Genomic DNA, 13552 nt, shown 5'->3' with positions numbered 1-13552 from the left:
ATTAATTGTTATCGGTGAAATACCTGGAGCGCCGCGAACATCAGCATCTCCTCCTCGGTGCAGTCGATCTCCTCGGCGAGCAACTGCCACTTGGCTTGCTCGTAGATCATGTTGATGCGCACCGCGTCGGTCTTGGGATTCAGATCGTAGAAGGAGTAGAACTTGAACTTCAACCTGAGCGTGTCGAATTCGCGGATACCCTGCTCCATGATCGACAACGAGGAGTCCAGCCAGGAGACGTTCATGCGCGCTCTCTCGATCAGGCTCTTCGGCCTGATCAGCTTCGCTCGCACCTCCGGCGAGATCGACGTCGGACTCTGCGCCAACGACTCCGACAGGCCGCCGTTTAACGCCTCCAAGCTCATCGTGCTGTTGTTGGCGTTGAAGGAGCCGGTGCTACCGAAGCCGGACGAGTTGTTGTTTCTCTTCCACGTGCCGGTATGCTAAAAATTCCCGTTGAACCGGCGTTACGGAAGGTAGCGTGGACTTCGCAAAATCATTCGCGCCGAGATCGAACGATTGCGCGAACTGGTGTTAAAGGTAAAAAGGAAGAGGAAAGAGAAGCGGTAAAAATGGAAAACGATGAATCTTCAATGAAGCGAGTTCTCTGTTAAATCTTTGATACCGTGTTCGGCATGACATTCCCGGTGAGTTAAGGAAGAAAATGAACGCGACGAAATGAGTTACTGGTGAGATGCACTGTATTCGAGAATGTGATATAATCGAGTCTACGTGATAAATAGTAATAAATAAGAGAACAAATATAGATGTCCTCTACATGATCTTTGCGATGCTACTGGTGGTATTTGTTATATCTGGGACGTTTCTTGTCCTGTTAATCAGGCCACATGTACAATCGTGCACTTTATAAGGTTCTCACTCTATCCTTATCCTATATCTCACACACGCTAAACCTACCGAGACAGGCGAGCTGATCGGCGTGCTGTGATTTCTGTTGGGCGTAACCGGCGCGCACATGAACGGATTGGATTGATCTAAACTTCCCGTGGATCCTCTAGGACTCTGGCTGGCCGGGATGAAGGTGTTAGTGTCGGCCGACACATTCCAGTGACCGTTCTTTGGGTTTTCGGTTTTCTTCTTGGCCGGCAGATCCTTCAGATTGTATTTCAGGTGATTCGGCTCGAGCGGTTTACAAAACGACAGCTCCTCCGGGTGTCTGATGCCTGAAAATGCATCACGATTCGTCCGAGTCTCGCATTTGAAATGTAATAATCATTCTGATTTCCCCTCGAAAGATTATAAGATCTTTTATGCCGCTGTCTGAAGAGCGAAAGGAACAATAATGGTCAATCACGATGATGTCTATCTCGCAGTATGTTGTTGCAAGGAAATCAAGTAATCGATGGACAAAGATCGCGTACATTAGCGTATATTTATGAATATGACATAGTGAAATATGCAAAAATGCGATCGTTCGAACACGTCAGATACACGAACAAGAGAGCCGCGAGTAATTCTCGAGTTTCCGCGAAACGATAGATTTATTTCCTTACTCATATACTTTCAATTCAGTTTACGTGCGTTTTTTTTTCTTTTTCGGCCGCGAAAGAGTATGTTAATTTCAGAGAAATTCTGAAATATTTAATTGTGTGGGGGGGGGGGGGAATTCGTGAGATTGAAACTCGCCGATCACTTTCTATTTCAGACGACGTTGTGAACACGCGTAATTATATACGCGGAATTATTTTCAGACCGCAGCGAAACGATAAGGCCGTATCTCCCCGGCACTTCCTCTTATTCGAAAGTCAGCTTTATCCTCCGGACAAAATTATCGCGTTAACCCACTTCCTTGATTAAAAAGCCAGTCGAGGCTGCGCCACGGCGGATTCACAGCCGCGATCATCCGCGCGCGACCTTCGCGTGACTACGAATTTATCATTTCTCTTTTATTATCGCCTAGAATATCACTACTGGCGCAAATTAGTCGCCACGATGCACGCTCGCCCGAGTGCAATGACGACGGAACAGTTGATATTTGCTGACACGAAGTACATGCGAAGTACATTTAGAAAATGATAAAACGAAAAATCTATAAACTAAACATATGAACAAATGGACAGAATAATAATACGAGATACACGAAGAGAGAAATAAAAGTGGAAAGAGGAATGGAATAAAGATAAGAATAAATAGAAAGATCTTCGAAAAATATTTCTCACTTTCAGCGACGCACGTGCGTTCTTCTTTCATTTTTATTTCTCCGTTGCCGATGAGAGACGCAACAACGATGCGAAATTATTCGGTGTTATTATATATTACGAACATTTATGCCCTCTCACGAAAAATTAAAAAACGTTACCATCGCTACAATAGCCACGATTAAATTCTTAAAGAGCCGTTCTATCTTCCTTTCGAAATGATTTCATTAATTGCGAAAGCAGCCGCCGAGTGCTACTGTCGTGAGACACGACTTCGCGATTCTTCTTCTAGTGAGTACGTTTCCTTCGAATTTTTCGTTGATCTCCGCACGAAGAGCATTCTGTTCCTCCCTTCGTGCGAACGTCATTAATTGGTACGCGCGATAACTGCTCGCGCCACTCGTTTCTATTACGCGTCTTAAACAATGTTAATGGGTTTGCGCGAGACTCACCGAGTTCCTTGCACAAATTGATGACCGCGTTGAACGTCTTGACGGAAAAATCGACTCGGCAGTCGAGGCAGCGCATATCCGGCAACTGCACCCTCAGGGTCTTGTGCATCGGCGTGAAGTGCAGCTGCGCGTCCGCCGCCACGCCGTACTGGTCCAGGGTGCTGCGGGTCCTGGTGAGCCAATGATTCCGCGCCGGCCACCAAAGAGCGTGATCCGACCAGTCCATAGCGATGTCTGCAACAACGAAAGCAAAATCGCAACGGTTATTATCAGTCTTAAACGCCCGATTGAGAAAAATATCTTAATAAATCAATAAGAGCCGACGTTGCGAGTAATTTATTTATCTGCCTCATCGGGGTAGCTTAAGATATCGCTAATCGAATTCCAGTGTTGTGAAAAATATTTCCTCAACCAACAGCAGAACGTGAACGTCACAAAGGGGAAAACGTGAGGAGGGCATAGGAGGAAATCGGCGAGCCTTCCTCTTGGAACCAAGGGTAAAAAGGGTAGCGGAAGGTTTTGTACCTCGAAGTTATTCTCTCCTGAAACCGCAGGCAAACTTGCCTCCGGTTTCTCGTGTCGAATGGATGAAAACGAGCCGGCTGTGAAAAGTCAATTTTCACAGCTGTTCGCGCCGTTCCGTTCGCGCTTCGTTTAACGACTCCGGGGAGCCTATCGGAGGTTCGTGCGGTTCCCCGAGGACCGTTTGAGATCTCCCATTAGGCCGCACACATGGGGCTGCGGATCGTGGGAGGCTGCGTACCAAATGACACCGGGGAGGCGAGATGGAATATGGATGAGGGGTAGTGGTATGCTCGTAACGCTGGAATTATGATTCTATTATTATTGGAAAACGTCTCTCAGTGTGCAGGAAGTTAAGACTTTCTTATGGTAGGTTATCGTTTTCCAGGGGTCCCTGAATTCCTAACACAGCTTGGTGACCTGGTTCAATAGAGCAGAAAAGGATCTAGCTTCTTTTGAAGTGAAAGAAAACAGTTCAAAAGGGAACAAAGAAAGAGAGAGAGAGAGAGAGAGAGAGAGAGAGATTTTAAAATAATTCTCACCAAACTCCGATTAATCTAATCGACGATTTAACATTGTCGCCAGTCAAATATTATTTGCTCTATCTTTGCTCTTCGATCATTGTTGAATAACAAGCTACAGAACTGGAAATTGGCATCGGCAATTCTCATTACTATTCATCGATTAGTTTTTAATCTGAGTTGGGTGAAAGTCACATCCCTTACATCGATGAGACACAATTCAACTTCAGACTTGCGATGAATTAATTAAAAGCGTAAGACTATCAGACTCGCGTGAGGGGAGTCTCGAAGGCGTTATAGATTAAATTATAGAAATGGTATTTCGCGATAAGCAGAATCGGTTTTTATCGGACTCGTAACTTTCCACAGCTGCGGCCGCATCATCCGGCAAGCTAGCTGGCAGGGGAGGTTGCTGTGGCGCAAGAATGATCGCGGAGCATCGATTATACCTCGTCGAAAATAGTTGTGTGCTTTCGTAATTAGTTCCCGCTTTAATTTCCACCACGTGTCCGAAAATAATTGCTATCGTGTATCATTCATATCGCGTAATAACCATCATGTGTGATTATTAAGTTTATTTATATGCACGGTTAGCTCCATAAAAAAAAAGCGAGCTCGTAGTCCTGAACGATGAGATGCAAATAACCACTGAATAATAAGAGCGAGAAGGAGAGAAAAGTTCAGAAGTATGCCAAGAGGAGAGTGCATTATTATCGGCGGCTGCTGCTCTTGTTCGCGAACCACCGCGTCCCCCGCTTTTACGAGAGAGAGGAAACCGACATGGATCGCGAATCCATCGCGCACAGCTGCGGGATCTATAAATATTTCCGCGGATTTTAGCGCCGGCCAGCGCGGCTCGTTAACCGCTTGTTTTCGTTCTCTCGCAACATCCCGCGCAGGAGAGTTCGCGGATCCGCCCACACGAGACGGCAGAAACGGCAAATTTATCTCCCCCCCTCTCTTTCTCTCGTCTCGAATGTTTTTTCTTTGTATTTTGTCCCTTCTCCTTTTTCCGCCCGCGTTTTCGCTCGCTCGTGCCACTTTTAACCGTGACAATTGTGCGACGCAATCTGATTCGCGTGTCGACTAAAGCGGGTGGCGCGTATACACAGAGAAAAGATTTTGGATTTAATCAAATCCCCTCAATTCGAAGAAATTTGTACTTTGGAATAAAGCAAACAAACGAAAGTTTGATTCAACAAACAGGATTGTTTAGTTTCTCTAACACCAAATATCTTTACAAATAACATATTTCTTTTATATTCTCGCTCAAACATTATAATGGTTGTCACAAGCGATAAATTATTTAAATAAAACGAAGTAATATTATATTAGCAAAATGTTAAAGAACCTCCTTTTGTTGACTGTTTTGTATATTTTATCTATTTATATATTTTACCTTGTTAAATAGCGTTAGAAATAGGTATTTAATCGGGCTTCTGAAGTCATATATTGAAGAATAGAAGGACTTTTTCCGCGTGCCGCAGCTCTAACATTCGCGCGATTCGCGCTCGCGAACAGTTTGCGGAAAGTTCTCGTTGCGGATCTCCAGCGCTCTCGATCCCACTGCGTCTATGTATGTGTGTGTGTGTTACGATCGAGCGATCGCGCACACAAGCCGTGTCGATTCGCTCGACAAGAAAGCGCGCTCGCCTGCATAACAATAACGCGCGTCCCATGTACACGGTGTACCGCTAGGAGCGGCACCGTGACACACAAACGGTCGGAACGTTTCTTCTTCCTCTTTTACGGCTCCCGCTCGGTTATGTATGTAACTCGCATATCCAGCACCGGAAATACATCGTCCGAAGTACGACGTCGAAGTGAAAACGACGAGGAGGGGTAGGAGGATCGAGATAACGCGACAACGCGCAAGTGCAATCCATTAAGCGAAGAGCACATCGCGAAGTACCGCAAGCTGCTACTACCACTCTGCATCTGTTTGCTTTAATCGAGAAAATGACTAAAACGAGTGGCAACGAGCGATCGATGGAGCCGTGCGTCGCGCGGTCGATGCGTCGAGCAACAAGTCGTATACGGGGTGTCCCGCTGCTCCTTCGTCGTCATTCCTTTCACCGATTCCTCGACCAATTTGGCAGTGATTCCTCCTCCGTGAGAAATCGATTACACATTTTGCGTTTGGTTAGAATTTCTCAATTTCAGATATTCAACGTCAACGATCTATCGTTAAGAATGACCAAAGTCGCCGACTTTGTTGTCCGTCGCGCGTTGACATTCCCGTTATATCGCATAGAAGTCTGATTAATGATTGCATTACCGAAGACACGATGAATAAATGTAAGACATAAATGTAATTTGAGACTACGTGCAACGATAATAACACGCAATTAATTGCGTGTAATGTGTAATTCAATAAGACGCGATAATATCGTAATATGCCCGGCTGCCGGTGACCATCACGACATCCGGCTTGTTCAAAAAGTAATAAACCCTTGTTGTGACCCTTGCGACAAACAGCAACGGAGCGGAGGAGAATTTACGAGACAGTTAATACCACATGCTAGTGCATAAAGGCATAAAATCAAGGCGTCGCCGAATGCCAGATCGGGCCGCGTTCGACTCGCGGATCGCTTTCGAGGCACGTCTCTCAGTAGCAACGACCGCGATATTTGCGCACCGGACCTATTTATACCCCCCTCGCGCGAGTATACACTTGATACACGCGACACACTCGCGGGCCAGACACGTGAAATCGGCCCTCTGGCACGAAGCAGAATCCGTCTGTTTCCGTCGAGTCGTCGTCGTCGTCACCGTCGAAGAGGAGAACGCACTCGTTCGCTCGAGTGTCGAGGAAGCCAAGTAGAAGTACGCATCCAGGAATGGAACAGCCGTCATCTCGTTCGCCCTCGACGGTGGACGATTCTATTTTAGCGCCCTCGAGAGTCCGGTGGGTAGGTAAACCACGTCGGATGGAATCCGAGGACGTACAACCTCCGGCTATCGTTTTCCTTCGCAAGCCATAGAAGACCGTTGGGCTACTCTCGAAATTTCTTCGAGTGAAATCCCACTCGCAAAGCAAAGTGACAGACGAGTCACTCGAGGTCGAGTGACTTTTTCAGTCAGGCGGAGTGAATTCCCCACACTCGAATCGTCGAGTGAATATTTTTACTCGACATTGGAGAGAACAAACTCGTTCTAATCGATTGAAACGTTCACTACGGATGGAGAATCCACTCGAAGTTCCGGTTAAACCGAGTCGAAATTTTTCATGCTACTTTGACGCTCGTAAGGAGAGTATAGACTAGTAAAGACCTACTTTGGCAATGTTATATGTTAACTTCTCTCTTGAATCTTAAATTAAACTTTTAATATTACCTTGAGGCTATATAAGTACTCCCGATATTTCGATTATTAAATTCATATGAATATTCAAAACAACTTATTTTGACATTAAGACGAAATTTAACACAGTATCTAAATTCCGTCTCGGGAAAACATTCTCCGAGTGGAATCTCAGTCCGAGGAATTCAGAAAGTGGCAATCGTCATTTATTAACGAGGAAAAGGAAACTCTGTGCTTACACAATAAAAAAAGATAAAGCAGCACGCGCGGACAGAACTAAAGAAACGACGACGTGAATAGGGAAAGTACAAAAACAGATAAATAAATACGGCAAGCTAAATGTGGCGGAAGGAACGACGGGGGCACGTGCGGTCTGTGTAAACTCCGAAGGAGCGTTTACAAACGGTGCTCGGGGCGAGGAGGGTGAGCTTTAATAAGGGAACAAAACCGGGCGCGCACGTGGCCGCGCGCGGTAACAACCCTTTCGACAACTACTATGGCGAGTTCGCGTTCCGCAGGAAGTCGAATATAAAATTGCGGACTGAAGGCGATCGTAAGCCGATATTCGCTGGTACGGCTCTTTCCTTCTTTCCTCCTCCGACGAATTCCAGCACGGAAAGCGAGTGGCTTCCGTGAACACGATTCTCAACCAGCGTCTCGTGGTTGCGCGAAGGAACGCGAGCTATTCGACGTCGCAGAAGGGTTGCGAGAACACGCGCTGCATGGTTGTTATGTTACAGAAGGGGTGAGGGATAAGAGAAGCAGGAGCGTTACTTCCTCAGGGACGGAATTATCCGACGGAGATTCGCACATGTCGCTCTTCGATTCATTATGCTCTCGATGAATAATATATAAATAAATAATCTGATTAATAACCGATAAAGTGTAGCCTTAACATGCGATGTTAATTAAAGTACTAGTATATTCTAACCGTGCACATTCGTCTTCGGACATTAACGTAAAACTGTTACAGCGACAGGTTACTGATTCGGCACACCAAACCCGCTTCTTTGAATAATCAATGAAATGATAAGTTAATAATGCGTATATGATTAGAAAATCCGAGTAATTCAAGCATTGCATATTAAAGCTACTCTACCGGTTAGTATACGGTACATGCTCGTCGCTTTTTTCGAAACTCCGCGAATTCCATGACGTTCCTCGGTGCAACACGATAAAGTCATGAGCTCGCCCGACGTGATAATCTTACATTCGCACTTGTGACAACTCCGTAGGTCAATATTATGACGATCGCTTCGACATGCATCGGATATTTTCTCTTAACATTTTCGTCGGGAGAGAGAAAGGAAGAAGAAGAAGGAAGAAGAAAGAAAGAAGAAAAAGAAGAAAAACAGGAGGGAGAGCTCACAAATCCGGCTCTGCGTCGCTCCGAAACGAAGGCGTTGTCCGAGCAGCCCTCGCCACTCGTGTTTCTCGGGGTCCCTCTTCACTCGGCAGCTCACAAGCGTGCTTCGGCAACGTCGAGCCACCCTCTTCTTACAGTGCACAAAGACGCGCGTACCGGCTATAATAGCCGGCGGAATACCTCGCGCGAGCCAAAAGAGCGGCTCACATATTCCGGGCCCCTTTCGTTTCTCGCCCGATTAGCCTCTCCCGCGTCTCTCTCGCGATTTTTCGGTATAAACGCGGAGACCCACGTGACCGTGAAAGCAAAGCAAGCGACGGAGGAGTGTTTCGGTATTTCCGAGACGGGGAAAACGATGAAAAACAGACATCTCGTCGTTACGATCGTCGGCTATGTTTCGGCACGTTTCATAGAAGAGAATTGTTGGCACCCCCCTCTCTCCCCACCTCCGATAACGAGATCGATCGATCCTTAACCTTCGATAGGCGTTATCGGGATTTTTAGTAAGTGGCATCGCGCAATGTACACACAGCCGTTACCATTTTTTTTAGATACACGGCGTGACGCGGTCGGCGATGAGAAGTTTAGCAACAGTGAAGTTACATCACTCGTCGTTACATGCTGATACATATTGATCTGGGGAAAAAGATTAAACGCCGACAAAGGCTGGCGCGGGCAGGCACGATTTCCTCAGGGTCGTTCGCGCACGGCCGTTTGAAGACGGAAGGTATGCAAATCAGCGGACCTGTTGCACTTGCTCTATTTGCTGCTGGTCTCTCCTCCCTTCTCCTGTGTATCGCTCTTTACATCGTAATCGGATTTTCCTGGCACGCGGATGACGACGCGGATCGCGCGCCGTTGCTGCAATCGCTTCGATTCACGTCGATTACGCAAGCTACACGCTACGCAACGCCAGTGTATATATATAGGATTCCATGAAAGATTAATAAGATACCGGAATACTCTCTCGCGCTCTTGTCGCTTCTAAACGCGATATGATACGTATTTATCGATATACTTCTCGAAGATACCATCTCAGTATATCTTATCTTATTGGTATTTCTCATCACTTAACGCATAATTAATCTATTTATTTGTTTATCAGTTCATTTACTTATTGTGCTTATCTGTTTTTGCTATTCATTTATTGAAGCGTTTCTCGTTTCTATCGTGCTCTGTGCGTTACTTTCTCTATATATTTTCCCTATTATTACCTATGATTTCCACGGATTTTCCTTTCCCGTTGATAAACGACCACTGAACGATCAAATAATTTTCACGATGTTTGCCTTTCCGCGATGCCTTTCACGACGACGCAACACGTTACTAGGATAACACCATTATCGTCCGCGATAATCGAGGGAGGAAGAGATCATCGCGATAATGAAGAAGTCGAGAGCGAATGCGTAATTATTACGCGTATGCGAGGACGTGAGATATATATATTTATTACACGCGTTGTATATTTACGCGCGTGCCAACGGCAGAAGGGAAATTCATGGATAGCGCATAGGGACGACGGCGTTCGCGTCCACGCGCCTCCCGGCTTAATTGCTCTAAAATAAGCGCTGACTCAGGCCCGACGCCTTTAACTCGACTTAATCCGTTTGTATCGCCGAGGCACCAGGCTCCAGATGCGACCACTCGTAATTCAATATCGCGCGAGATGATGGCGAACGAACGACCGCGGCCTCCGGGATGAGCGCGCGGCGGTCGGTGCGTTCCGCGAGCGAAGCATCTTACGAGAGCATCATACCCCGCATCGTCACGACGTCGTATCGGTACAGACGATGTAATTAACCCTCGAGCATTCGCGCACACCGGTTATGATCATCGTCATGGTGTTTTCGAAGCGACTCGCGACCGAGTCTCCTTTAAAAACAAAGACGTCGAGTAAGCTCACTGGGAACTCGGGGCTTGTTGGAACGACACAGACGGCATTAGGGCGACGTGAATTAAGCGGATCTGCGGTTAGCGAAATTTCCGCTGGTGAGAAGTATCATTACGCGTCCGAGAGAGCTGCATTATCGCACAAATTGCACGCTAGATCGGCGACTTCGCAAGGAAGGAACAGCGGCGCTTGACATTGGGTGAAATGGACGCTGATAAATTTTTCTCCGCTTTTTTTTTCTTTTCGGAAATTACGGTAATAGGGATCAATTTGGCTGTTTGTTTTGCGTTACGCCCCGATCGGGCTAAGTCGTAAACGGTTAAGGTGGCGCGCTCCGAGTAATTGCTGCAAGATCGAGACGGTCGTGTGGAATAGCACGAGTTCGCGAATCGTTTTTCCTGCGCGGTCGGCGTATTGATAAACGATTAATCATGATCTCGTAAAATATATAATAGTGTTAGATAAATTGTCCAGAATAATTACAAGCTGTTTCTTCGGGGAACAGTGATAAGTAAAGGGTTAAAAAGATACATGACAGTACAGTTATAAATATTATCTAGAAATACGAGAAAATATATATGTGTAAAAAAATTAACCGAGTCTTTCTTGAATCTTCTTACGTTTTAGTGTTAATTAAACAAGCCCGTATCACGAGAAGGAAATATCGTTTCGAACATTACTCAAAGTATGGAAATTTGAGAAGACTCAAAAAGCTCCTATATAAAATAATATATTCGCACCAACAACTTACGTTGGCTCTCATCTATTTTCATATTTCTTAATTGTCATAAAGAGCTTAATACATATTCATAAAATTCAAAAACTTTCGAACGAGACTCCACGAGTCTCAATGAGTCTATACTCGAGACCCCATCACGTGTGATCGATCGATCGCTAGCTCGCCAACGTGTAACAGGTGTCCGTTTGATACGTCTTGCATCATCGCATTGAGTTCGCATTGAGGGGATATTTGCGAAACAAGAAGCGAAATATGCACGTGTACACGCGGGACGAACAACGGGGCGAGAGGCAATATCGAGACTCGCACTGTAAAGTTTCGAACGCGTGCATGCGCGAGAGAGGAGGGAAAAGCGAGTCCTTTCTCCTTTTCCGGCGCGAGGAGGCGGACTTCGTCATTCAAGAGATTTTACGCGCGCAACAGGTGTCCGATTATAAATGTTTCCCACGTTTTACCTCCGCCTCCGAGTACGTTCCAAGAAAGCCCGGACACGCTCGAATTTGCCGGAAGACACGAGGCGATTGATACGTGACGGTCTTTTCCGCCGTTCGTCCGCCCGTTTTGACGCGGCCGGAGCTTTTCTCTATTTCTACGCGGCAACCCGAATCGAAAGTTTGGTGCTACTTTAACACTCTTTAGGATAATTATCGTCCATTTATACGGATATATAAACTAATGAAAATCTGCTTTGACAATCTTCAATTCTACAGATTTAATTTTAATGCTACTTCGAAGTTAAAAATACTTTCAATATTTCGATTATTAAATTTATACGAATATTCGAAACAATTATTTTGGCATTGAAACAGGCGAAAACGGTAATTTAAGACACCAAGGTGAAAGTAGAAGTAAATTATATAATTAAAATTGAATCAATTTTTATGCTATTTTAGCTTTCACTGTGTTGTGAAATTAAAGGTTTAACACAACAGCTAAAATTTCGATTTGAGCAGAGCGTGAGAAATCGAAAGAGAAATAAAGTGGGACTTGTAAACTTTTTTCTCTAAATTTCTGTATGATAAATGCGATCGCACGCGCGTGATGACGTCAGAAACAAGGAAAGGAAAACGCCTGATGGCCGTGGCGCCATAGTGACGACAACAACGACAACGACGATGATATTACCTGAACTTCCTCCGTGCGAATGAATGAATATTTATGCTGAATTTGATTAACGAGTCAAGGCCGTAACTGTTGCAAACGCGTCTCTCTTCGTCACCGTCATCATTATTCCGGACGGCTCTTTCGGCATTCGCATATACCAACATTCAATTTTATTCACTGAAAATAGTCGACTCCGTGAAATAATTGTAATTTTTATTAAACGGCACAAACACAGGAGAGAATGTGAAAAACGAGCGAGCCAGTCTGAGGGAACGCGGAAGGATATTTTCTGCAGCTGTCGCTGTGATCTAATCGGCATCCGTGCAATGCGGATCGAGATATTCAGCAACGATATTCGAGATATCTAATCGCACGATCGAGTTCACGCGAGTCGACCATGCAAAATAGGCACTTTATTAACACCATTATGCTTATCATGTAATTACAAGGTTTAAAACTTTAATAACAACTTTCGACGCCACACGGGAGAATTCCTCTTCCGTGGAGTCGTGAAAGTGTGTGATCGTGACGACAACGCTTGTTACGTGTTGTTACGTGTTGTTGGTTAATTTCATTATCGTAATTCACGACGCCCGTCTACCCCGTTTAAATTTCAGTCACGGTCATCAATTGTATCGAACTGAAATAAAGTTCTCCTTCACCGGCGGTCGACGACGAACGAAGAGCAGGCGGAAATCGCCGTCCCTGATAGCGTTACCGGGGAGGGCCGCCCTGGAATTTTCGAAGCGTGGGAGGTCGTTGTAATATACCCAACGACGGAATCGGGTCAGGACGAAACACTCCTTACGTTCGATACTGGTGGAGTGATCGATATCGCGTAGTCTTGCCTAAGATTCGACGGTTATGGTAATGTGAAAAAACATTACTCCGCTATCGGACACGGTGATTTCTCCGCCGCTATTTTAGCATAATTAAGTCGTATAGTTGGTAGATTAAAGCTTGCGATATTTTAATTCGATGAGTTTCGCAAAGCATCTCGTTAACTAGAATATCTCCTGAGAATTACTGAAACATAAATTCCCCTACTGAATACGGGATGCACTGCAAAATTCATCGAAAAAAAAAAATATTGCAACCTTTAATCTACTGATTGTATGTGTGTGTGTATGTGTGTGTACACCGACGACGAACATCGCGGTAATTAGAAAACGTTCGTTAAAAACATGCACCAACGGCAGGAGGAGTGACGATTGTGGATAACGATGCAGGGGCGTATCGATTTCGTCGGCGAATGTGGGCCGATACGCGCGGGTGTGCCCATCGAATTGGACCGATTCCTATTAGAGCCTCGCGCGAGCAACTCGTAACGCGATTCGAATTAATGCGTTACTTATTGGCTTTAATTGTTTCTAATTAAAGTTGTCTAACTCGAGGGAACGTGCGGATCTCCCCTCGATCAGCGGATAAATTCGATTGCGTTCCTTTTCCATTCGACGAGTCGTGAACTTTAACTGCCGGATAGAAAGTACGGGGA

General features: G+C 45.5%; 1 protein-coding gene across 4 annotated transcripts in view; it reads right to left on the bottom strand.

Annotated features, from left to right (window-relative positions):
• Positions 1–13552, bottom strand: part of LOC106742527 (unc-112-related protein) — a 41480-nt gene that overhangs the window by 3126 nt on the left and 24802 nt on the right. For 3 of the 4 annotated variants that reach the window (XM_014615546.1, XM_014615548.1, XM_014615549.1), the window contains exons 4-6: positions 2612–2845; positions 919–1184; positions 24–443 (exon numbers count right to left, since the gene is read on the bottom strand). In XM_014615546.1, the coding sequence (XP_014471032.1) occupies positions 24–443; positions 919–1184; positions 2612–2845 (920 nt within the window). Of the gene's footprint in view, positions 1–23; positions 444–918; positions 1185–2611; positions 2846–8326; positions 8347–13552 lie in introns of those variants that run through there. The other variant, XM_014615550.1, reaches the window with a different exon arrangement.

This window comes from Dinoponera quadriceps, unplaced genomic scaffold, assembly GCF_001313825.1.
Source record: "Dinoponera quadriceps isolate SergipeBrazil2010 unplaced genomic scaffold, ASM131382v1 scaffold113, whole genome shotgun sequence".
Taxonomy (NCBI): domain Eukaryota; kingdom Metazoa; phylum Arthropoda; class Insecta; order Hymenoptera; family Formicidae; genus Dinoponera; species Dinoponera quadriceps.
The sequence above is the reverse complement of the archived record's forward strand: the minus strand, read 5'-3'. Positions and strand labels throughout refer to the sequence as shown.